The following is a 26243-nucleotide window of genomic DNA, read 5'->3' as shown; positions in this document are numbered from 1 at the left end:
TTTGGAGGTTAAAGATTTTAAAATAACTACACATTTAGTTAAAGGCCAAGATTGTTTGTGCGTGTTAGTGTTTTCTCCCTGCATTTCTATTTGTTTTGTTTTTTTTTACAAAGAAAAGGCTCAGTTTGTTCTTCTCAGGGGAACCGTAGCGGATGTGTTGTTGCCAGATTGGTGGTGTTTTCGTATTTCTTCTTCTTTTCTCCAGATCACTGCTGTGATTGAGATGTTGATATCAATGGGGGTTTTACCTGGTTGGATCAATTAAATGATTAAATGAAAAAAACTTCATGGGCTCATCGACGTGTTTCTTGTTCAGCATGTTTTGGTTAACCAATTTTGGCGTCTTCTTTTCAAATCGTCAGAAAGATCTGGCAACATGATAGGGTGTTACAGGAAAGACCTTGAAATCGTAACCGAAATCTAATCCGCCATTTGGATTTTGAAATCGGTTTAAAGTTGGACCGAAATATTTGGTTTTCTCAGAGTTGAGCAGAACCTCGGTGTTCCTGAAGCCAACATGCAGAAACAAACAGCCTTCTGGTTCTTCTCGCTGCTTTTAGCGGCGCCTCAGTGTTTCTCCTTCACCGTCACGTCGCTGTACTTCAAGGAAGGAGCGGAGCTGCGGCTGAATCCGTCCATCTCAGAGGAGATCCGGCCCATTGGATGGTTGATGGACGTGAACTTGGTGTGCGAGTGGGTTAAAGACAAACTGGATTTGGTTTATTATCGGAGCTTTAAGGGCCGGACAACCTTGAACCTCAGTTCTGGGGAGCTGGAAATCAGGAATGCCACTAAAGAAGACGCTGGGATCTTCACACTGGAGTTCAACTACAAGGTTTTCCAGGATCAATACAGGGTTCAGATGATCGAGGAGGTACCGAAGCCCACGGTGAGCATCGATCCACCATCCTGTGGTCCTGAATCCGAGAAATGCACCTTGAGCTGCGACGGAAACACTGAGAATGTGGGACCTGTCAGCTACCTGTGGAGACTGGGAGATGTTCAACTGGAGGATGATACAAAAGTCATCACCGTCTCCAACGGCAACATCATCCAGAAGGTTGAGAAGTTCTCCTGCATGCTGAAGAATCCAGTCAGTCAGAAATGGAGCGACCCCTTGCAGAACCCTTTATTCCCTCCACCTCCATATTGGGTTGTGTTGGTGGTGTTTGTCTTGTTGGTGGTTTTGGGTTTGGTTGTTTTCGCAATTTTGAAACGAAAATATATCCACCAACGGATCAGTACACTTTGAGAGGAAGAACCGTGAGGGAAAATAGTCCTGAAGTAATCCAGATGAAAGGAGAACCGCTCAGAAACCCAACCTAGACTCCAAAAGGTACTGCAGACGCTGACATTTTTTTTTATCTCAGAGCATTTCTATGTGTGTGTGTGTGTGTGTGTGTGTGACGTGATTTGAAGCTCCTTCCGTTGAAAAACTCTGAACAAACACACATTGTTTCTCTTCACCCGTCCTTCTTTTACAGCGTCTTCACCAGAAATATGTTGGTATTTTTCTCCTTTTTCACCAGTGATTTCCAGTGTGTTGTTGCCAAATCGGTCTTGTTTCCACTTTTTTTTCTTTCCCTCTTGTCCAGGTCGAGAAAATAAAGCATGTTTCTTTTTTACCTAATTTGCGGCGGCCCTGTGCAAGTGTGTGTTTTTGCTAATTATCGGGATTATCTGGCAATTGAGGGTTGAAGGTCCAGCTTCCTCATCTCCTTGCAGACACCGAGACGTGTTGCAAAGATGCCAGAGTGGATTTGACGTGACACCCTGAGCTCAGGATGGAGCGTGTCGGTCTGCAAAGGGGTGAAGAAGCAGGAAGTGATGTCACAAAAAAACCCCAGAGGAACATCCATTTTGTTTTAAAAGCATTTAATGGCTTCGGGCCACCTCCATATTGGGTGATGGTGTTTCTGGTGTTTGTGGGGTTGGTGATTTTGTATTTGGTTGTTTTCGCAATTTGGAAACGAAAATATTTCCACCAAAAAATCAGTACATGTTTGAGTGGAAGGACTGTGAGGGAAAATAGTCCTGAAGTAACCCGGACGGAAGGAGAACCGCTCAGTAACCCAGGCGAGACTGAGCTGGACAGACTTTGACCTCGTAGCACAGAGGAGACGACCTGTTTGGACCTCATGTCTCTCCTCAGGGAGAAGGACGCCTGTGTTTTGTAGACAAGGACAAAAAACAAACACAAATAACCAAACAAAAACATGCAGAAAAAAAGTCTCAAAACCCATGGAAGGAAATGCAGCTGGACTGATGCTTGCCATCCTGGTAATGTGACTTTTTGACAAGCAAAGCGGAGGTGGAGTTTTTTTTGTTTGTTTGTTTTAGTTCTAACACTGCTCAGGCCTTCGTGGGCGGGGTCGGGCAGCTGGTGGCGGCCGGCGTGTCTCGCTGTCAGGAGAAGGTTCGGCAGCAGCGGTCGCAGTGTCTGCAGGACAAGGAGCGTCTGCTGGAACTGCTGGTGAGCCTCGCGCAGCTGATGTGTGTCTATCAAGCTTCAACATCTCGCTCTTTTTAACATGCGCCCCATCTTTCACCGCTAGGAGGAGCATCAGCGAGACATGGAGGAGGTGCTGGTAGGTCAGACCCTGGCGGGGCTCCCGGTCGTGAGGGAGCTGAGTCAAACTCTGGGAGCGGCGGTGGAGGCGCAGCGAGACCTGGCCGACAAGGTTCGTACACCTCCGGTCTGCGTGGCCCGGGGATCTCCGGGGTCACGGATCCGTTTTGATGGTGTCTTCGTCATTGGTCCCTCCGGCCAGGTGGAGGCGATGAAGGACATGGGCGCATTCTTCACCGGCTTGGCACGGGACCTGGCGGCGCTGCGGGACAACGCTTCCCGCAGCCTGGGCTCCCTGCTGGAAGAACGCGACAGGCTGGAGGACGCCATCCGCCGGGCGCAGCAGCGACAGCAGGCGGGGAGAGTGCTCGTCTTTTTCCCCGTGTGCTGAACGCACTGAAAGAGTGAAATATCAAGAGGTGGGACCCCGATGCAGAGGGTCTCCCTGACTGCATGCTTCAGGAGGTTGTTGTTGCCATAGTTACCTGATCGTCACCAAAGGGCCGCCGCTGCTTCTTTCAGGGCATGAAGCAGACCATCCAGTGCCTGCAGGACCAGCTGAACCTGCTGGCCCTGGAGACCCAGAAGGACTATGCCGACCTGTGCTCGGCCTCTGCGGCGCTGGGCGCCCCCCTGCGGGACCTCCAGGGGAGCATCGAGAGGTCAGCTGCCGAACTTTAGGCCCCAACCTGTTACAGTAACCCCTTGACAGCTCAAATGCCATTTATCCTTGTCTGCAGCGGCTGCAACGCGGCAGAACTCCAGGCTTCAGCGCAGGCGGACCTCCTCTCCTCCGCCTCCTCCTCCCTCGCCGCCTCGCTGCGGCTCAACGCCGACAACAGCCGGGAAACCCTGGAAGAGCTGGCCGGCTGCTGCACCCACCTGCACGGCTCCGTGTCTGGTAGGAGCCCCCGTCAGGAACCTCCTGACGTTCACCAACCCCCTGGTGAACGTCAGCAGGTGTGTGAGACCGTGTACTTGTGACCCGCAGGTCTGCTGGAGCGTGACCTCCGGTGGAGCTCCAGGGCCAGGGAGCACGCCGAGAAGCAAGCCCAGGAACGCCTCTCCTTTTTGGGGGAGCTCTCCACTGAGGCGGGGGCCCAGCAAGAGGTAACAGTACTTTGTTTTTTTGTTGGTTTGTTTTTTGGGAGGTTTAAAGGCTTCCTCCACCCGCCGCTCCCCAGGGTGTGCAGACACACTGCGCCACGCAGCTCCAGGCGGTGGAGAAGGAGCTCATGAACCAGCAGGATGAGCTGCAGCAGGCACTGGCGGGGCTGCAGAGCCGAACCTCCGCCGACCGGGCGGCTCTGGACCGGCGGACGGCCGAGATCCGGTCCCGCCTGGACGGGAGCCGGCGGCTGGTCAGCGGCTTCCTGATGGAGGAGCTTCAGCAGGACGTCCCTACAGGTCAGTGCCCGAACCCTCGCTCTCCTCGGAGCCACCGAGTGAAGACGCCGTCTGAGAAGGTGTCGTCCTGTCCCCGTTCCCCAGGCGCGACCCCGCAGCGCCGGGAGTACGTTTACCCCCGGCAGATGGAGAAGTCACGGAGCCGGGGCGAGCTCCTGGAGAGCCTGAAGAAGCAGCAGGAGGAGCTGCAGGCCGCCTTGGTGGAAGAGGAAGAGGAGGAGCTGGAGGAGGAGGACGGCCACAGCCAGGTGGGTCGCGTACGTCTGGTATCTTCTGCAAATGTGCAGTGTGCGTTTCTCACCTTGCCCTCCCGGCTCGTGGCCCAGGACTCTCTGGAGGAGGAGCTGAGCACCTGCAACCAAAGCGTGGCCACGGAGCCGTCCTTCATCGACGAGAACCTGGTGTTTAACGAGAGCAAGCGGCTGCCCTTCTTTAAGGTGGGCGACGGCCTCCGAAACGTGTAGCATCAAAACCCCTTCAGCCTCACGTGACGAGTTGTTCTTGCTCCCCGCAGAAGAAGAAGAAGGGAGGAAAGAAGGAGGCGCGGGTCCACGGCCGGCAGAAAGCTGCAGAGAAGGAAGCGGCGTCGACGCCACAGAAATCCAGGCTGCCGCTTCGCTGCCAGAACTGAAGCCCAGTACAGAGAAAGAAGTGTGTGTCTTCGTGTGTGTGTGTTATCCTCTGGGTGTTTTTTTTTTACACCAAGGTAAAAAAGTGTTACCTAATACATCCATGATTTTAAGTGTTGAATAAAAAAAAAAATGGTATGTGCATGTGGGGAAAAAAAACATGTCTTTCAAAGAGCTGTGGTGTGAGAAGGAAGGATTGCGGAGACAAAGGTTGGTTCTAACTTTCTCAAACACCAACAACTGGTGAACTTCCAGGGCTGGAATATGTTTTAGCTCCCCAGGTACAAAGGTTCGCAGGAAACAGCGCCTTGAACGGGGCCCGGAAACAATAGTGATGGGAATTCCGGGTCTTTTTAGAGAACCGGCTCTTTAGGCTCGGCTCACTAAAAAGAGCCGGCTCTTTCGGCTCCCAAACGGCTCTTCAGATTTTTTTTATTGCTATAATCGATATATTACCAATAATAATGTAACATTATGCACAAAATGAATTAAGAATTAATAAACAAATGTATTATACTACTATATTATAATAGCCTTTATTTTTTTTTCACTCTACAACGAACTTTTAACTCATTTAAACTTTTAACTCTTTTATACGAAGCAACTTTAAAGTCAAGCAACGCAGACTCCCTGAAAAACACATGACACAAGAAAATGTACATTAAAAATAGTCGCTTTTCAGTTCAACCACAAATAAACTATGAAATACAAGAATAAAATTTTTAGTACGTAACATTTAAAGTGATTTAAACACAGGATCCCCGAAAAACACACGAAATATAAATTAAAATATTTACAGATCTACAAAAAATAAATTGTGAAATAAAAAACAATTTTAGCTTTTTATACACTCAACACATGTAAAATCAAACAACACAGAATCCCTGAAAAAATGCAAAATGATAAAACATAAATTAAAAATATGAACTCTTCAGTGCTACAAATAAACTATAAAAATACAAGAACTTTTAACTATTCACAATTCAACTTTTAACCAATTTAGACTGAAACAACACAGAGCCTCTGAAAACCCCCCCAAAAAATCTACTGTCTCAACTTGAAGGTTTACAATGAGTCACACAGAACACGCCACGCCCATTGACCAACCATGTGAGCTTCAAGAGGAATAAACACCCCCCCACCACCCCCGATGCCTCAGGAAGCCGGCTCGCTCGCCTGAACAGTCATTCTCAGACGAGTTGGTGGTAAGTCGGCGCGTTCCTGGAGTTCAACATGGAGAAACAAACAGCCTTCTGGTTCTTCTCGCTGCTTTTAGCGGCGCCTCAGTGTTTCTCCTTCACCGTCAAGTCGCTGTACTTCAAGGAAGGAGCGGAGCTGCGGCTGAATCCGTCCATCTCAGAGGAGATCTGGGACATCACCTGGAAGCTGGACGGGAACTTGGTGTGCGAGTGGGTGAAAGACAAACTGGATGTGGTTTGTTATCGGAGCTTTAAAGGCCGGACAACCTTGAACCTCAGTTCTGGGGAGCTGGAAATCAGGAATGCCACAAAATTCGACGCTGGGATCTTCACGCTGGAGCTCAACCGCTGGGCACTTCAGGATCAATACAGGGTCCAGATGATCGAGGAGGTACCGAAGCCCACGGTGAGCATCGATCCACCATCCTGTGGTCCTGAATCCGAGAAATGCACCTTGAGCTGCGACGGAAACACTGAGAATGTGGGACCTGTCAGCTACCTGTGGAGACTGGGAGATGATGAGTGGGATATTGACAGGAAAGTCATCACCGTCTACAACGGCAACATCATCCAGAAGGCTGAGAAGTTCTCCTGCAGGCTGAAGAACCCAGTCAGTCAGAAATGGAGCGACCCCTTGCAGAACCCTTTATTCCTTCCACCTCCATCACCTCCATATTGGGTGGGGGGTTTGGTTTTGGGTTTGATCTGCGTTTCTGTTTTGGTTGTTTTAGCAATCAAGGGACGGAAATCCATCCACGAACGGATCAGTAGATGTTTCAGAAGAAGGACTGCGAAGGAAAATGGTTTTGAAGGTCCTCAAGTAACCCTGAAGGAAGGAGAACCGCTTCCAAACCCCGCCGAGACTCTATAAGGAACTGCAGACGCTGCTTTTTTTACATCACTGTGTGTGTGTGTGTGTGTGTGTGTGTGTTTGTTATGCTTTTGGATTGTAGTCTTCTTTTTTAAACACGGATCGTCTGTTGTTGATAAGAATGCATTGAATTTTATGGTGTTTTCTTGTCCACTTGTCCAAAAATGGACACAATCAATAGATGACTAATAACCTTGTGGGCTCAGTGATGTGTTTCATGTTCAAAATGTTTCTGTTACACTCAGTTTGCGGTTCCGTTTAAACTTATTTCTACGAGTCGTCAGGATGACGTAAAAGTGTCACCGTCTCATGTGGAGTTGTGCGCATGCGCCTTTCTTTCCTCCACTTTTTTTATTTTGTTTCCGCTTTTCTCCATCTTGGTTTCTGGACTCGGATTGCCCCTCAACGCGGTCGGTCGGGAAAGTTTTCGTCTTGGGGATCAGCCGATCGGACTGGTACCGATGAGGTACCAGTCCTTTACACAACCAACCTGTGTAAAGGTGTGAAAATCAGTCATGTTCTTAAGATTTTTTGGAAGCACATTCCATTCTTTTATGGCTTTACAGGAAAAGGCAGACTTTCTTTTAGGAACATTGCAGTCTCCTCTGGACACCGACCTTAGCACTCGACTTGTGAGTTGGGAGCGAGGCTTGATGTAGGTCTTAAGAGGAGGCGGGGCGGCGTTATGGAAGATTTTGTGGACCAGACGGATATCAGAGTACCTGATTTAAGCCGCGTATATTAAGTTGATCCCGGATGTTCAAGTTCCAGTTGTATTTTGTTGGTGTTTAAAATTAAAGAACCGAACTCCTCTACGCCTCCGCCATTATTTCGTCTTTGAAACGCCACATTGGTGACCCCGAACTGAGCATGTCTGAATCAGGTGAGGTTTGCGATTCAACTTCATCTACGGCGCCCCATCCGGCTCAGCTGAACCCGGCCGTCACGGCCGTGGATCAGTAGATGTTTCAGAGGAAGGACTGAGAAGGAAAATGGTTCAGAAGATCCCCAAGTCAACCTGAAGGAAGGAGAACCGCTCAGTAACCAAGTCTCTACAAAGAAGTGGAGACACTGACATTTCCACACTGCTGTCTCTCGTGTTGCACATTTTTAAAATTTGAGCACTTTGTGTGTGTGTGTGTGTGTGTGTGTGTGTGTGTGTGTGTGTGCGTGTGAAACATGATAAAGCTCATACCATGAAGTGAAAAGGATGAACTGTGTGGTCGAAATTGATTGATTTCATCATTTGAAGCTTCTTCCACCAACAGACACTGAACTCACACGTTGTTACTTTTCATCCTTCCTTCTTCTTCATGTCCTCTTCACTGTGTCATCGCCAGAAATACATTTACTGTTGGTGTTTTTCTCCTCTTTCCCCATCGGGCTGCTTCAGTGTTTACTAACAAAGTATCAGATGTTCACATAAGGAACTCCACGTGTTTCCCAGGATCGTCGGTGTCTTGTTGCCAGATTGGATGTGTTTCCGCCTTTCGGCTTCTCTTGTCCAGGTCACTCCTGAAAGAGATTTTCGATCTCAATGGAGTTTTTCCTGCTTAAATAAATACAATGAATGAATTTAAAGATCTTCGTGGGTCTCCTGGTGTGTTTCTTGATCAGCATGTTTCTGTATTTCTCAGCTTGCAGTCCGGTTTCAGGAAGCGTTTTTGCCTCATTGTCGGGATTATCTGGCAACACCGCTGTCAGACTGAGGAGGATGACGTCATGTGGCAACGCCTCCTCAGGAGTTGTGCGCATGCGCCAGCCAGCACGCTTTCGGTCCTCCACTGTTTAAATTTCTTTATTGTTTTATTAATTTCCCTATGCCCGTCCTTATTGAGGCAAGCGCTTTCAGTTTCCCACAGAAAAGACATGTCGACATTACAAAATCAACATCCTCTTCAAATTTAGAATTTCCGGTACGTTTAAAAAACAAAGTGTGCTGGTGGCCATGGTGAAGAACAAGGGAGATGTTCTTCGGAGGAATGAAGCTGATGAGACACACAGTGGAGCTATGGGAAGGAGTCGTGGAAGCCAGACTGAAGGCAGAGGTGAGCGTTTTTGAGCGACCAGGAAAGAGTGTGTCCTGTTTCCTCACTGTGATATCCTTGCCCCGAAAGATTCACAAACACCAGAGATGTGGTTTTCGCTTGTTTTACTGAACACAAAGTGGATATAGCAGTGGATAAGCAGCTACTGGTAGCCGGTGCAACTGCACGAACAGAGGTGTAACATGAGCCCTTTTGGGTTGAGTGAATACCAACCGTGCTGCAGCATTCTGTACCATCTTACACCGGTCATCACGCACCCAGGTCTGTCTTCTACCCCTGCTTAAATACCCCCAGTGATGTTAACCTCTCCTGCCCTCTACTGGACAGGAGAAGTGAAAACCTAACTACTACACTCACCTTCCGTCTCACACACGTGCAGTACATGCTCTCGCCACTGGATGGCGCTGTAGCCCCAGTGCCGGCGGTGGCTGTGACGTCACGACATACGCTGATGTATGAGTGTGTGTGTTAAAGATTACCTTTTTTTCCGATGCAATCTATACACACGGCTCAAAAAAATCAAGGGAACACAAAAAAAAACACATCCTAGATCTTAATGAATGAAATATTATTATCAAATATTTTGTTCTTTACGCAGTTGAATGTGCCGACAACAAATCACACAAAAATGATCAATGGAAATCAAATTGATGAACCCATTGAGGTCTGGAATCAAAACGAAAGTGGATAAACACACGACAGGCTGATCCAACGTTGATGTAACGTCCTGAAAACGAGTCAAAATTAATCAGTGTTTCTTCCTAAGTGGACAGTTTGATTTCACACAAGTGTGTTCAACTTGGAGTTTCATCGTGTTGTTATAGTGTTCCCTTTATTTTTCTGAGCAGTATATAGTATATATTGTAGCGAGTCACAAATGTTGTGTTTATGTTGATGCTTGTTTTCTGTGTGATTTTGTGGTTGCCGTGAATGATGTGGGTGTTTTTTGTTGTGCAATAAATTCTGTTTTTTTTTTTTTTATACACAAGGAATTGATGTGAGCAGTTTGTTATATTGCAGGCTCGTGTGGCGTAAACAGACGTTTACCATCACCAGGGTGTTTCTCTAACTAAAACGTCCTGCAGTGCTGTTGACAGGAATGTTCAGAGGTCTGTTATTTCTTACTGGCTGTGAATGTGTTTTGGCTGAGAGAGCGGGGTGTGCAGGTGCGAGAGTGTTCGGGAGGCGTGAAGGTAATGTTTTTTGAGCTTCTGTCGTCGTAGGTTTTTGGATGTAAGTGTTCTGATAAAAGAAGCGCTTGTTTACCAACGGCTGCAACTCATTGAACCCCTCCCGTCGGAGGATACGTCGGAGTGGGATGAGGTTTCTGGGCGTTCAGCTGCAACTAAAGGCTTGTTTGTAAAGTTTGTCTGGAACTGCTCCTTTGCATCCTCAGAGCGATGGGCTCGTGGAACGATTGAACAGAAAAAACAGCTCTGCATCCTCACTGCAGAACATCAGTGTGACCGTGAGATATCACCTCCCTCTCATGTTACTGATTGAATACTGTGAAGTGATAAGTTCTTATCATTTGAACCCCTGCGCCTCTCACCGGTCCATAGAAACATTTTCATGAGAGAATGAGAATGAGAACAACTTTATTTATCCCGAAGGAAATTGTTGTGCCAGAGTTTAAAGCAAAAACATAACAGTAATAGATAATAGTAGGATGAAGGAAGAATAAGAAATACAATGCAATTACATTACATTACATTACATTTGGCAGACGCTTTTATCCAAAGCGACTCACAATAGAGGACATAGGGACTGCAAATACACTTGCAAATACACGATGCCCACAGTAAGCTTGGGTTAGTGAGGGTTTTTTTTTTTTTGACAGAGACACACAAACGTACACACACACACACACACACTGCATGGCCTAACTTGCTGCCAACCTGATCTGGGGCATCAGCGCAGTAAAAAGTCTAGAAAGAGAAAAAGAGTCCTTAAAGAGAAACAGTGGGTCCTGAAATCCAGAGACGACTGAGAGACTTTGAAAGCTGACAGGGAACAAGGAGGACTTTAGACACAAAGAAACAGAGCTTGTCGTGATTTAACCGATTGTAGAAATTGTCCCGGTGGTGTGTTTCATTTGGAACTGGAGTGATTTCTCTGTATTCGTTTTATTTTCCGCCCTTTCGCTGGAACACAGTGTATATGGGAGGGCCGTCCTGCAGATTTCGTTCCCTTGGAAACCTTTGTATTCTCCTGATGGTTTTCCTGTTTATTCTGACTGGTTTCCTTCTGGATCTGGGTGGGTTTTTATGAGTTGTGCTTGGACAGGCGACTGGAGGGCCCACCGAACAATACTGCTGTTTGGAGAAGAAGGATAGAAAGTCACTGCGATCAGGACCTGGTTCTTCTCTCTTCTCCATGGTGCACCGCACACTCCAACCACCGAAGTTACTCAGAGACTGCTGGATTTTACAGAGTTGAGCAGAACCTCGGTGTTCCTGAAGCCAACATGGAGAAACAAACAGCCTTCCGGTTCTTCTCGCTGCTTTTAGCGGCGCCTCAGTGTTTCTCCTTCACTGTCACGTCGCTGTACAACATTTATACAATACAACATTTTTTTTTTTACATTCTTGCTTTCCAAGACAGTGTTACTTGAGCCTGTACTATGGTTATATTACTGTACTCTTCTGGCTCTACTTTAAAGAATAATTTGAGTTACCTTATTAGACAATTTCACCCACTATTCCAAGGAATACCAAAGTCTCTGTATGAATAACCATATTTCCTCTCAAGATTAATAAACAGGTTAACTCGAAGTGAATGCTACCTTTTACGTTTGAAACCAGACACATAAACGGCCAACTTTATCACTTTGTCTGTTACCATATTCCCACGCTGTTTAACTTAACACTAGGGGTGGGCGATACTGTGAATTTTGGTATCGGTCCGATACCAAGTGAATACAGGGTAGAATCGGCCGATACCGATACTTTTTGCATGGAAATGTCATTGAACCATCTTCACTTGACGTGTCTAAAGGGTTTGTGGCTTTTGTGGAGGTTAAAGATTTTAAAATAACTACACATTTAGTTGAAGGCCACGATTGTTTGTGTGTGTGTTTTTTTCTCTCCTTGCATTTCTATTTATTTTTACAAAGAAAAAGGCTCAGTTTGTTCTCCTCAGGGGAACCGGAGCGGATGTGTTGTTGCCAGATTGGTGGTGTTTTCGTATTTCTTCTTCTTCTTTTCTCCAGGTCACTCCTGTAAAAGAGATGTTGATATTAATGGGATTTTATCTTTAAAATGATTAAAGACAAAAGACTTCATGGGCTCATCGACACGTGTCTTGTTCAGCACGTTTGGGTTTTAACAAGTATGGCGTCTTTTTCCCAAATTGTCAGAATGATCTGGCAACATGATAGGCTGTGGCAGGAAGGACTTCCGTTCAACCCGGATCCTAAAAAAAAACGGCACCAACCTCTTGTTTTGGGATCTGATGTGTTCGCAAACGGTTTACTTCAGTTAGAAGACTGTTCATTTTGATACTTCAGTTCGACTGAAGTATTCGGTTTGCTCAGAGTTGAGCAGAACCTCGGTGTTCCTGAAGCCAACATGGAGAAAGAAACAGCCTTCCGGTTCTTCTCGCTGCTTTTCGCGGCGCCTCAGTGTTTCTCCTTCACCGTCAAGTCGCTGTACTTCAAGGAAGGAGCGGAGCTGCGGCTGAATCCGTCCATCTCAGAGGAAATGCGGGACATCACCTGGAAGCTGGACAGGAACCTGGTGTGCGAGTGGGTGAAAGACAAACTGGATTTGGTTTATTATCGGAGCTTTAAGGGCCGGACAACCTTGAACCTCAGTTCTGGGGAGCTGGAAATCAGGAATGCCACTAAAGAAGACGCTGGGATCTTCACACTGGAGCTCAACAACCGGGTTCTTCAGGATCAATACAGGGTCCAGATGATCGAGGAGGTACCGAAGCCCACGGTGAGCATCGATCCACCATCCTGTGGTCCTGAATCCGAGAAATGCACCTTGAGCTGCGACGGAAACACTGAGAATGTGGGACCTGTCAGCTACCTGTGGAGACTGGGAGATGATGAGTGGGATATTGACAGGAAAGCCATCACCGTCTACAACGGCAACATCATCCAGAAGGCTGAGAAGTTCTCCTGCAGGCTGAAGAACCCAGTCAGTCAGAAATGGAGCGACCCCTTGCAGAACCCTTTATTCCTTCCACCTCCACCACCTGTATATTTGGTGGTGGGTTTGGTTTTGGGTTTGATTTGCGTTTCTGTTTTGGTTGCTTTAACAATCAAGGGACGGAAATCCATCCACGAACGGATCAGTAGATGTTTCAGAAGAAAGACTGCGAAGGAAAATGGTTTAGAAGGTCCTCAAGTACCCCTGAAGGAAGGAGAACCGCTTCCAAACTCCGCCTAGACTCTTTGACGTAGCAGCAGACTCTGCCTTGTTTATACGACAGCATTTGCGTGTGTGTGTGTGTGTTTGTTATGCCCTTGGATTGTAGTCTTCTTTTTTAAACACGGACCTTCTATTTTTGATAAGAATGCATTGAATTTTTATGGTGTTTTCTTGTCCACTTGTCCCAAAATGAACACAATCGATAGATGACTAATGACCTTGTGGGCTCAGTGATGTGTTTCATGTTCAAAATGTTTCTGTTACACTCAGTTTGCGGTTCCGTTTACGAGTTTATTTCTACGAGTCGCCAGGATGACGTAACAGTGTCGCCATCTCATGTGGAGTTGTGCGCATGCGCCTTTCTTTCCTCCACTTTTTTTATTTTGTTTCCGCTTTTCTCCATCTTGGTTTGTGGACTCGGATTGCCCCTCAACGCGGTCGGTTGGGAAAGTTTTCGTCTTGGGGATCGGCCGATCGGACTGGTACCGATGTGTGTGTGTGTGTGTGTGTGTGTGTGTGTGTGATTGGAGTGTGTCATCAGCCAAGTGATTCAGCAGAATTTGACGGGGCCGCCTGCTCTGAGCACCCTCTAGCGGTGGGAGTGCGAACTGCAGCAGGTGTGTACGTGTGTGTTACGTTAAGTGAGGAAACAGAACACACTCTTTTCTGGCCCCTCACAAACGCTCACCTCCATCTTCAGCCTGGCTTCCAGGTCTCCTCCCCATAGCTCCACTGTGTGTTTCATCAGCTTCATTCCTCCGCTACAGGCCGCTGGAGGCTCAGTGACGGCGGCTCTGTCCCATTCACCGACGCACACACACATATTTGACTTTTTTTAGAATAGGAAATATCCGTAAAGAGGTCGGGAGAGTTTTCAGAGGAAGGTCTGCACGGGTAAACACACTCTCACACACACTTTTTCTAAATATGAGAAGGACTCAAGAAGATGCTCCGTATTTTCTTTGACGGGAACTTTCAGCGTCTTTTTGCGTGGGAACGCATCACGTGATGGCAAAAGTGCACCCAACTTTGTCACATCTGAACACACCGGGACAACAAGGTCCGGTCCCGTGGCGGAGGCCGCAAAAACGGACAAACCACAGTAACCATCTTCACTTGACGTGTCTAAAGGGTTTTGTGGCTCTTGGAGGTTAAAGATTTTAAGACGAACAAACGATTAGTTGAAGGCCAAGATTGTGTGTTTGTGTGTTTTCTCCTTGCATTTCTATTTATTTTTATAAAGAAAAAGGCTCCAATTTTTCTTCCCGGGAGTCGTCGCACGTGGTTTGTTTGTTTGTTTAGAAGTTTATTAGGACAGTGTACAATTACATTAAGCACAGAGGCAGAGATGTTGGTACTAGATTGTAGCTCATAGCTAATTTCCATCTGTAGTCCTGGACAATACAAATATAAAACTGCAAAATAGACAAAAGATATAAAATGTACAGATAGGCAATAAAATAATTATACAATATATAAACAGGCAATCAAATTGTATTTTGCAAGTTGAAAGTGCTATTGTTGTGATATTGTTGTAATATTATGACTGGTCATCTGGGACCCGTCTGGTATTGTTAGCGTGAGCATGTTTGGTGCTGCAGAATCCTATTTTTAACAACCTGTGTAAAGGTGTGAAAATCAGTCATGTTCTTAAGATTTTCTGGAAGCACATTCCATTCTTTTATGGCTTTACAGGAAAAGGCAGACTTTCTCCTCGGAACATTGCAGTCTCCTCTAGACACCGACCTTAGCACTCGACTTGTGAGTTGGGAGCGAGGCTTGATGTAGGTCTTAAGAGGAGGCGGGGCGGCGTTATGTAAGATTTTGTGGACCCGACGGATATCAGAGTACCTGATTTAAGCCGCGTATATTAAGTTGATCCCGGATGTTCAAGTTCCAGTTGTATTTTGTTGGTGTTTAAAATTAAAGAACTGAACTCCTCTACGCCTCCGCCATTATTTCGTCTTTGAAACGCCACATTGGTGACCCCGAACCGAGCATGTCTGAATCAGGTAAGGTTTGCGATTCAACTTCATCTACGGCGCCCCATCCGGCTCAGCCGGACCCGGCCGTCACGGCCGTGGATCAGCAGATGTTTCAGAGGAAGGACTGAGAAGGAAAATGGTTCAGAAGATTCTCAAGTCAACCTGAAGGAAGGAGAACTGCTCAGTAACCAAGTCTCTACAAAGAAGTGGAGATACTGACATTTTCACACTGCTGTCTCTCGTGTTGCACATTTTTAACATTTGAGCACTGTGTGTGTGTGTGTGTGTGTGTGTGTGTGTGTGAGTGTTTGTGTGAAACATGATAAAGCTCATACCATGAAGTGAAAAGGATGAACTGTGTGGTTGAAATTGATTGATTTCATCATTTGAAGCTTCTTCCATCAACAGACACTGAACTCACACGTTGTTACTTTTCATCCTTCCTTCTTCTTCATGTCCTCTTCACTGTGTCATCGCCAGAAATATATTTTACTGTTAGTGTTTTTCTCCTTTTTCCCCATCGGGCTGCTTCAGCGTTTACTAACAAAGTATCAGATGTTCACAGAAGGAACTCCACGTGTTTCCCAGGATCGTCGGTGTGTTGTTGCCAGATTGGAAGTGTTTCCGCCTTTCGGTTTCTCTTGTCCAGGTCACTCCTGAAAGAGATTTTCGATCTCAATGGAGTTTTTCCTGCTTAAATAAATACAATGAATGAATGAAAAGATCTTCGTGGGTCTCCTGATGTGTTTCTTGTTCAGCATGTTTCTGTATTACCCAGTTTGCAGTCATGTTTCAGGAAGTGTTTTTGTTCATTGTCGAAATTATCTGGCAACACCGCTGTCAGACTGAGGAGGATGACGTCATGTGGTGCCGCCTCCTCTGGAGTTGTGCGCATGCGCCAGCCAGCACGCTGGCGCTCCTCCACTGTTTAAATGTATTTGTTGTTTTATTTCCATGTGCCCGTCCTTCTTGAGGCGAGCGCTTTCAGTTTCCCCTCAGAAAAGACACGACGAACATTCTACATGTTTTTATGTCAACATTACAAAATCAACATCCTCTTCAAATTTAGAATTTCCGGTACGTTTCAAAAACAAAGTGTGCTGGTGGCCATGGTGAAGAACAAGGGAGATGTTCTTCGGAGGAATGAAGCTGTTGAGACACACAGTGGAGTTCTGGGAAGGAGTCGTGGAAGCCAGACTGAAGACAAAGGTGAGCGTTTTTGAGCGACCAGGAAAGAGTGTGTCCTGTTTCCTAACCTTCCGTCTCACACACCTGCAGTTCACGCCCTCGCCACTAGAGGGCGCTATAGCCCAAAGTGGCGCCGGCTGCTGTGACGTCACGACACACGCTGATGTATGAGTGTGTGTGTGTTAAAGATTACCTTTTTTACCTAGATCTGAATTAATGAAATATTCTGATCAAACACTTTGTTCTTTTTGCAGTTGAATGTGACGACAACAAATCACACAAAAATGATCAATGGAAATCAAATTGATGAACCCATTGAGGTCTGGAATCAAATGAAAGTGGAAAAACACACGACAGGCTGATCCAACGTTGATGTAACGTCCTGAAAACGAGTCAAAATTAATCAGTGTTTCTTCCTAAGTGGACAGTTTGATTTCACACAAGTGCGTTCGACTTGGAGTTTCATTGTGTTGTTTTAGTGTTCCCTTTATTTTTCTGAGCAGTATATAGTACATATTGTAGCGAGTCACAAATGTTGTGTTTATGTTGATGCTTGTTTTCTGTGTGATATTGTGATTGCCGGTATTGATGTGGGTGTTTTTCGTTGTGTAATAAATTCTGTTTTTTTTTTTTTAATTTACCTGGAATTGATCTGAACAGTTTGTTATATGCAGGCTCGTGTGGCAACAACAGCTATTACTCATTAAACAGACGTTTACCATCACCAGGGTGTTTCTCTAACTAAAAGTCCACACTAAACCGGAGCCGTCCTGCAGTGCTGTATAGAGGAATGTTCAGAGTTCTGTTATTTCTTACTGGCTGTGAATGTGTTTTGGCTGAGAGAGCGGGGTGTGCACGTGCGAGAGTGTTCGTGAGGCGTGAAGGTAACGTTTTTTGAGCTTCTGGCGTCGTAGGTTTTTGGATGTAAGTGTTCTGATAAAAGAAGCGCTTGTTTACCAACCACTGCAACTCATTGAACCCCTCCGATCGAAAGATATGTCGGAGTGGGATGAGGTTTCTGGGCGTTCACCTGCAACTAAAGGCTTGTTTGTAAAGTTTGTCTGGAACTTCTCCTTTGCATCCTCAGAGGGATGGGCTCGTGGAACGATTGAACAGAAAAAACATCTCTGCATCCTCACTGCAGAACATCAGTGTGACCGTGAGATATCACCTCCCTCTCATGTTACTGATCGAATACTGTGAAGTGATAAGTTCTTATCATTTGAACCCCTGCGCCTCTCACCGGTCCATAGAAACATTTTCATGAGAGAATGAGAATGAGAACAACTTTATTTATCCCGAAGGAAATTGTTATGCCAGAGTTTAAAGCAAAAACATAACAGGAATAGATAATAGTAGGATGAAGGAAGAATAAGAAATACAATGAAATATAAATTGTCTTAACTGTTTTAAGGTCTTAACTACAAAGATTTGAGGTTTCCCTGCGACTGAGGGAAGAGGAATTAAAAAGTCTGATAGCCATGCATGCATGAAACTGATCCCTGGTACAGAAAAGGTTGTTCTATGTTACATGACGTTATATTACAGTCATTTGGCAGACGCTTTTATCCAAAGTGACTTGCAATGTGACAGGAGAGGCCGAGAAACTTGACTTGAAGAAGCAGAGACAGAATTCCTTCCAGTGATACAGAAAGTGAAACAGTTCAGGTGTTTGGGGACAAAAATGCATCAATCTTGTTTTGCAACGTTGAGATTTTTGAAATTGTTTAACCTCGATTTTTATCTCACCGCTATGGAGCCAACTTTCAACCATTGCAAGTGCCAGCTGACTTCAGAGCACTGTGTGTGTGTGTGTGTGTGTGTGTGTGTGTGTGTATTATATTCTCTGTGTTTTTAAATCTTTTTGCTGCTTCTGTGTTTAATAACAACTAACAGATTCCCATGATCCTAATGTGTGTTTAACACAGTCAGAGTTTGAGTGTGTGAACTCTGAACAGAAATCAAGGCTGAACTTGTTTTCACAGGATTTCTCATCTTACGTGTTGTTGTCAGATAAACATTTGAATGTGTGTGTGTGTGTGTGTGTGTGTGTGTGTGTGTGTGTGTGTGTGTGTGTGTGTGTGTTTAATTGAAGTAATTTAATTCTGTATTTGTTTTATTTCCGGCCCTTTTGATGGAATGCATTTTATATTCAAACCCCGCCCTGCACTTCGTTCCCGTAAAACCTGTTTTATCTGATTGGGTTCCTTTTAAGATCTGGGCGGGTTTTTATCAAAATATTACGAGTTTTTGAGTTGTGATTGGACAACAGACTGGCTGACCTGCCTGACAACGCCGCTGATTGGATGAGAGGGATATAACGGCCCGGCCCTTTGAGCAGGGATCGCAGTTGACGGATTAGACTTTGATTGTTCCTCTCAGGTAACATCACCAGTCGACATCCGGCCAAAGAACTTAAACACTGAAGTCTTCCTGGTTTCACAGAGTTGAACAGAACCCCTGTGTTCCTGAAGCCAACATGGAGAAAGAAACAACCTTCTGGTTCTTCTCACTGCTTTTAGCAGCGCCTCAGTGTTTCTCCTTCACCGTCACGTCGCTGTACTTCAAGGAAGGAGTGGAGCTGCGGCTGAATCCGTCCATCTCAGAGGAGATCTGGGCTATTGGATGGATGGTGGACGGGAATCCAGTGTGCGAGTGGGTGAAAGACAAAGTGCCCAAGTATTACTATCCAAGGTTTGAAGGCAGGACAACCATGAACACCAGAACCGCGGAGCTGGAAATCAGGAATGCCACTAAGGAAGACGCTGGGATCTTCACACTGGAGTTCAACCGCCAGGTTCTTCAGGATCAATACAGGGTTCAGATGATCGAGGAGGTACCTAAGCCCACCTTGAGCGTCGATCCACCATCCTGTGGTCCTGAATTCAAGAAATGCACCTTGAGCTGCAACGGAAACACCGAGAATATGGGACCTGTCAGCTACCTGTGGAGACTGGGAGATGATGAGTGGGAGATTGAGAGGAAAGACATCACCGTCTACAACACTGACATCATCCAGAAGGCTGAGAAGTTCTCCTGCCGGCTGAAGAACCCAGTCAGTCAGAAATGGAGCGACCCCTTGCAGAACCCTTTATTCCCTCGACCTCCGAATTTGCTGGTGGTGGTGGGTTTGAGCGTCTTAATTTTTCTGGTTGTTTTACTTATAGGAATGATATCCATCCACAAATGGACCAGAAGAAGTTTCATAGAAAAAAAAAATTGATGGAAAATGATTTCATAGATCCTCAAATAACCCCAGAGGCAGTAGAACCGCTCACTAACCCAGCTTCGACTCCACAATGAACTGGAGACACTGACATTTTTTGAGCATTTCTTCAGAACATGGGGGGGTGCTCTTGGTATTTTTATCTTATATTTATCAGCAGACCTGCATCATATGCATCAAGAATGCATCACATATCCGTGATGTTCTCTTGTCCAGGTCACTCCTGAAACAGACATTGTAAATAAGAAATGAATTTAAATAAAAGGTTGTGTGTTTCATGTTCAACATGTTTCAGTTTTACTCAGTTTGCGTTTCCGTTTAAGCTCATTTCTTTGAATCGTCAGGAACAGATGTCACGCGTCCTCTGGAATTGTGAGCATGCGCCGTTTGTTCCTCCACTTTTAACATTTTCACTTTTTTTTCTGGTTTTCATCATCTTGGTTCCTGGACTTGGGTTTCCCCTCAACACCGTCGGTCGGGAGAGTTTTCGTCTCGGGGATCAGCTGGTCGGCCTTAGACCGGCCCAGCGGTTCACCAGCTCTGTGGAGCTTCAGCTGGAATGTGGAGAAAAACAGGCCGCTGGAAGAGGAGGTGAGAAGAGAAGAACATACAAGCCGTGTGTCCCATTGAGCTTTCGGGGAAACGGACGGGACAAGTGGGGTGGACGGACTGCGCGGTCAGAAGGAGTGCAGGGAATTTCATTGATGCTATGAATGCCACTCACTGTAGTTGTTTTAAGCGCATTTTAACAGTCAAAACGATCCATGCGGTGTTATCTTGATTTTCCATGTCTAAAGGGGGTTTTGTGGCTCCGGATGTTTTCTTCCCTGTGGGAATTCGGGTCCGACCGGCTCTCTGCAGACCCCTTCTTCACACTTTTGTTGTGTCCAAGTGGACGCGCAAATCACACACATAGATGGAGGCAGACGTAGAAGAGCTGAACTTCAAACTGTAACTTTATTTGCACGACTGCATTATTACACGGGCTTTCTGCGATCTGCTTGTGGTACAGAAGATGTGAACAAGGTCCTTTTTTTGGATCCTAACTGGCAGCTGACGTGCAGACACTGGATTTGGTTTTCTCTGTCGGAGTTCATTGATTTCACTGAAACTGTAGCGCCCTCTAGCGGTGAGAGTGGGAACTGTAGGCGCGTTGAGCTTCTACTGCCAGCACCGGGAAACACCAGGAATGTTTTTTTCTTATTTTTTTTTTTTTTATTGAACTTAAACAGTACAAACAAATATACATATCTGCAAATACACATGGCAAGGTAGAACTGAATGTCAATGTCAATGAAACAACCAGGGTCCAGATGATCGAGGAGGTACCGAAGCCCACAGCATGGATCCACCATCCTGTGGTCCTGAATCGGAGAAATGCACCTTGAACTGCGATGGAAACACTGAGAATGTGGGACCTGGCAGCTACCTGTGGAGACTGGGAGATGATGAGTGGGATATTGAGAGGAAAAACATCACCGTCTACAACGGCAACATCATCCAGAAGGCTGAGAAGTTCTCCTGCCGGCTGAAGAACCCAGTCAGTCAGAAATGGAGCGACCCCTTGCAGAACCCTTTATTCCTTCCACCTCCATATTGGGTGATGGTGTTTGTGGTGTTTGTGGTGTTGGTGGTTTTGGGTTTGTTTTTTTCGCAATTCGGAGATGACAATTTTTTTCAACCATTGGATCAGTACATTTTGAGTGGAAGAACTGTTTGGGAAAATAGTCCTGAAGTAATCCAGATGGAAGGAGAACAGCTCAGTTATCCAACCTAGAATCCACAAAGAACTGCAGATGCTGACCTTTTTTTTTCTACCTCAGAGCATTTCTGTGTGTGTGTGTGTGTGCGTGTGTGTGTGTGTGTGTGTGTGTGTGTGTGTGTGTGTGTGTGTGTGTGTGTGTGTGTGTGTGTGTGTGTGTGTGTGTGCATAACGTGATAGACTTCAGACCATGAAGTGAAAAGGATGAGGTTAAAAAGAGAGGGTCGGGGAACGGTGCAGTTGAATTTGAGTGATTTCATCATTTGAAGCTTCTTCCATCAACAGACACTGAACTCAAACATTGTTACTTTTCATCCTTCCTTCTTCTTCATGTCCTCTTCACTGTGTCATCGCCAGAAATATATTTTACTGTTGGTGTTTTTCTCCTTTTTCCCCATCGGGCTGCTTCAGCGTTTACTAACAATGTTCAGATGTTCACAGAAGGAACTCCACTTGTTTCCAGGAACTGCCGGTGTGTTGTTGCCAGATTGGTCGTATTTCCGCCTTTCGGCTTCTCTTGTCCAGGTCACTCCTGAAAGAGATTTTCGATCTCAATGGAGTTTTTCCTGCTTAAATAAATACAATGAACGAATTAAAAGATCTTCGTGGGTCTCCTGATGTGTTTCTTGTTCAGCATGTTTCTGTATTACCCGGTTTGCGGTCCGGTTTCAGGAAGTGTTTTTGCTCATCGTCGGGATTATCTGGCAACACTGCTGTCAGACTGAGGAGGATGACGTCATGTGGCACCGCCTCCTCTGGAGTTGTGCGCATGCGCCAACCCGCACGCTGGCGCTACTCCACTGTTTAAATTTGTTTATGGTTTTATTCATCTCCATGTGCCCGTCCTTCTTAAGGCAAGCGCTTTCAGTTTCCCCTCAGAAAAGACACGAACATTCTCCATGTTTTTATGTCGATTTTACAAAATCAACATGCTCTTTAAGTTTAGAATTACGCTTAAAAAAACAACAGAGCTGCAGTTGTTTGAGGTGTGCTGGTGGCCATGGTGAAGAACAAGGGAGATGTTCTTCGAAGGAATGAAGCTGACACACAATAGAGCTAAGGAGTCGTGGAAGCCAGACTGAAGACAAAGGTGAGCGTTTTTGAGCGACCAGGAAAGAGTGTGTCCTGTTTCCTCACCTTCCGTCACACACACCTGCAGTTCACACTCTCGCCGCTAGAGGGCGCTGTAGCCCCAGTGGCGGCGGCCGCTGTGACGTCTCGACACACACCGACGTATGAGTGTGTGTTTGTTTTAGATTGCTTTTTTTCCGATGGAAACTTTACACACTGCTCAAAAATATTAAGGGAACACGAAAAAAAAACACATCCTAGATCTGAATTAATGAAACATTATTATCATATACTTTGTTCTTTATGCAGTTGAATGTGACGACAACAAATCACACAAAAATGATCAATGGAAATCAAATTGATGAACCCATTGAGGTCTGGAATCAAATGAAAGTGGAAAAATACACGACAGGCTGATCCAACGTTGATGTAACGTCCTGAAAACAAGTCAAAATTAATCAGTGTTTCTTCCTTAGTGGACAGTTTGATTTCACACAAGTGTGTTCGACTTGGAGTTTCATCGTGTTGTTTAAGTGTTCCCTTTATTTTTCTGAGCAGTAAATAGTGTATATTGTAGCGAGTCACAAATGTTGTGTTTATGTTGATGCTTGTTTTCTGTGTGATATTGTGATTGCCGGGAATGATGTGGGTGTTTTTCGTTGTGTAATAAATTCTGTTTTTTTTTTTTTTTAATTTACCTGGAATTGATCTGAACAGTTTGTTATATGCAGGCTCGTGTGGCGTGGCTGTGGTAACAACAGCTATCGCTCATTAAACAGACGTTTACCATCACCAGGGTGTTTCTCTAACTAAAACTCCACACTAAACCGGAGCCGTCCTGCAGTGCTGTTGGGAGAAATATTCAGAGTTCTGTTATTTCTTACTGGCTGTGAATGTGTTTTGGCTGAGAGAGCGGGGTGTGCACGTGCGAGAGTGTTCGGGAGGTGTGAAGGTAACGTTTTTTGAGCTTCTGTCGTCGTAGGTTTTTGGATGTAAGTGTTCTGATAGAAGAAGCGCTTGTTTACCAACCACTGCGACTCGTTGAACCCCTCCGGTCGGAGGATACGTCGGAGTGGGATGAGGTTTCTGGGCGTTCACCTGCAACTAAAGGCTTGTTTGTAAAGTTTGGGGCCCTTTGAGAGACAGATGGAGTGCTCCAGAGAGCCTGGAAAGGGTCAGCTAGGGGGGAAGAGAGATGGTGGCCTCCAAAACACTGCGCCCAGCTTCAGCGGCTGGCGGTCCTGATGGAGAGGGTGGCGGTGGACATCGTGGGCCCGTTTCCTCACACGGACACAACAACCGTTACGTTCTGTCCGTCGTGGACTATTTCACCACACGGCCAGAGGTGTGTGCCGTACCGGACCGAGAGGCAGGGACCGTTCCAGATGCTCTGCTGGAGGCCATGTTTACCAGGTGCCTGAGGACGTCCACAATGACAGAGGACGAAACTTTGATTCAAGTGTGTTTTCTGCCATGTGAGAGCGTCTGCGGATCCTTTGCATCCTCAGAGCGATGGGCTCGCGGAACGATTGAACAGAAAAAACAAGAAAAAGCAGAGAAGAATTCCTTCCAGTGATACAGAAAGTGAAACAGTTCAGGTGTTTAGAGACAGAAATGCATCAAACTTGTTCTGCAAGTTGAGATCTTTGAAATCGTGTAACCTCGATTTTTATCTCATGGCTAAGGAGCCAACTTTGAACCACCACAAGTGTCAGCTGAACAGAGAGTACTCCGTGCATGTGTGTTCGTGTGTGTGTGTATTATATTCTCTGTGTTTTTTAACCTTTTTGCTGCTTCTGTGTTTAATCACAACCAACAGATTTCCATGATCCTAATGTGTGTTTAACACAATCAGAGTTTGAGTGTGTGAAGTCTGAACAGAAATCAAAGCTGAACTTGTTTTCACAGGGTTTCTCGTCTTACGTGTTGTAAGATAAAGGTGTGTGTGTGTGTTTGCTTTTTAATTGAAGTAATTTAATTCTTTATATGTTTTATTTCCGTCCCTTTTGATAAACACAATGTTTATGCAAAGCTCACCCTGCACGTCATTCCCTTAAAACCTGTTTTCTCTGTTCAAGATCTGGACTGGTTTTTATTAAAACATTGCAGGTTTTGGAGTTGTGATTAGACAACAGACTGTCTGACCTGCCTGACAACGCTGCTGATTGGATGAGAGGGATATTACTTCTCTGACAAGTGAGCAGGGAATGCAGTTGACGGGATAGACTTTGATTGTTCCTCTTAGGTAACGTCGCCATTCGACATCCAACCCAAGAACTTAAACACTGTAGTCTTCTGGATTTCACAGAATTTAGCAGAACCTCGGTGTTCCTGAAGCCAACATGGGGAAAGAAACAGCCTTCTGGTTCTTCTCACTGCTTTTCGCGGCGCCTCAGTGTTTCATCTTCACCGTCACGTCGCTGTACTTCAAGGAAGGAACGGAGCTGCGGCTGAATCCGTCCATCTCGGAGGAGATCTGGGCTATTGGATGGATGGCGGACGGGGATCCAGTGTGCGAGTGGGTGAAAGACAAACTGCCTGAATATTACTATCAAAGGTTTGAAGGCCGGACAACCTTGAACATCAGGTCTGGGGAGCTGGAAATCAAGAATGCCACTAAAGAAGACGCTGGGATCTTCACACTGGATCTCAACCAACGGGCTCTTCAGGATCAATACAGGGTCCAGATGATCGAGGAGGTACCGAAGCCCACGGTGAGCATCGATCCACCATCCTGTGGTCCCGAATCCGAGAAATGCACCTTGAGATGCGACGGAAACACTGAGAATGTGGGACCTGTCAGCTACCTGTGGACACTGGGAGATGATGAGTGGGATATTGAGAGCAAAGACATCACCGTCTACAACAACAACATCATCCAGAAGGCTGAGAAGTTCTCCTGCAGGCTGAAGAACCCAGTCAGTCAGAAATGGAGCGACCCCTTGCAGAACCCTTTCTTCCTTCCACCTCCATATTGGCTGGTGGGTTTGGGTTCGAGTGTCTTTCTTTTTCTGGTTGTTTTAGTTATTATGGGATCGAAATTGAGCCTCAAAGGGACCAAAAGAAGTTTCAATGAAAAGAATTTGATGGAAAATGATTTCAAAGATCCTCAAATAACCCTTGAGGTCGGAGAACTGCTCACTAACCCAGCTTCAACTTCACAATGAACTGGAGACACTGACAATTTTTGATCTCAGAGCATTTCTTCAGAACAGGGGGGGGTGCTCTTGGTATTTTTATCTTATGCATCATATGCATCAAGAATGCATCATCTCGAGAAGATGATGGTGTGGGCCCGGATGAGCTTCAAACCTGCCAAATCTAGGTCGATGGTGCTCAGGAAAGGGAAGGTAGAAGACAAGTTCCGCTTCAACATCGCAGGTGCATCTATCCCTACAATCTCAGAGAGGCCAGTCAAGAGCCTGGGCAAGATGTTTGACAGCTCTCTCAAAGATGCAGAACCCACAAAGACAGCTTGCGTTGAGTTGGATGTCTGGTTGAAGTCTGTGGACAAGTCCGGTCTACCTGGAAAATTCAAGGCTTGGATCTACCAGCACGGCATCCTCCCCAGGATCCTGTGGCCGATCCTGTATGCTATATTGTTATGGTTGAGGACATATTGGTCTGCTGACGCACTCCTGCTCCCATGACCTCTTAATGCACTTAGTACAGCTTTAGTGATTTGGCTTCATGACTATCATTATAATATTATAGTCATAATTTGCTGAAGGCTAATAATGCGCTGAAAATGACTGAGCATGAATGTAAAGCTGTACAAAGCTGAATTTTCATGTCGCTCAAAATATGCGCACCAACTGCCTTAACGCCGTCTCTGGAGCTTTTCCAGGGCTGACACGCAGACACTGTGTGCTCAGGTTCGTTTGAGAATCAATATTTTGTATTTTTACT

At 45.9% G+C, this 26243-nt stretch overlaps 1 protein-coding gene and 1 long non-coding RNA gene across 2 annotated transcripts; both read left to right on the top strand.

The window, feature by feature from the left end:
- The first annotated feature begins 397 nt into the window (after nt 1–397).
- LOC147236824 (kinesin-like protein KIF11) lies at nt 398–5079 on the top strand. Its single transcript, XM_086162629.1, has 11 exons — nt 398–1336; nt 2341–2473; nt 2556–2681; nt 2772–2988; nt 3092–3231; nt 3310–3470; nt 3561–3679; nt 3754–3976; nt 4061–4224; nt 4303–4413; nt 4491–5079. The coding sequence occupies exons 5-11, from the start codon at nt 3095–3097 to the stop codon at nt 4605–4607; spliced, it is 1032 nt and encodes a 343-aa protein (XP_086018755.1). The 5' UTR covers nt 398–1336; nt 2341–2473; nt 2556–2681; nt 2772–2988; nt 3092–3094; the 3' UTR covers nt 4608–5079.
- Nucleotides 5080–15803: 10724 nt separating this feature from the next.
- LOC147236823 (uncharacterized) lies at nt 15804–19786 on the top strand. The gene is made up of 2 exons (XR_015108858.1): nt 15804–16296; nt 18721–19786. It is a non-coding gene; the product is annotated as an uncharacterized LOC147236823 (long non-coding RNA).
- Nucleotides 19787–26243: the final 6457 nt, after the last annotated feature.

The sequence above is a fragment of the Fistularia commersonii genome, chromosome 2, assembly GCF_037954325.1.
Source record: "Fistularia commersonii isolate RoL2024-O1a breed Wild chromosome 2, RoL_Fcom_v1.0, whole genome shotgun sequence".
In the NCBI taxonomy this organism is placed as follows: domain Eukaryota; kingdom Metazoa; phylum Chordata; class Actinopteri; order Syngnathiformes; family Fistulariidae; genus Fistularia; species Fistularia commersonii.
Note: the sequence above shows the minus strand (reverse complement) of the source record. Positions and strands in the feature narration are given on the sequence as shown.

Coding starts and splice junctions, on each gene's coding strand:
- LOC147236824 (XM_086162629.1), top strand. CDS start 3,095: ATGAAGCAGACCATCCAGTGCCTGCAGGACCAGCTGAACCTGCTGGCC. Junction 3,471..3,560: donor CCTGCACGGCTCCGTGTCTG/GTAGGAGCCCCC, acceptor TGTGACCCGCAG/GTCTGCTGGAGCGTGACCTC. Junction 4,414..4,490: donor AGCGGCTGCCCTTCTTTAAG/GTGGGCGACGGC, acceptor TGCTCCCCGCAG/AAGAAGAAGAAGGGAGGAAA.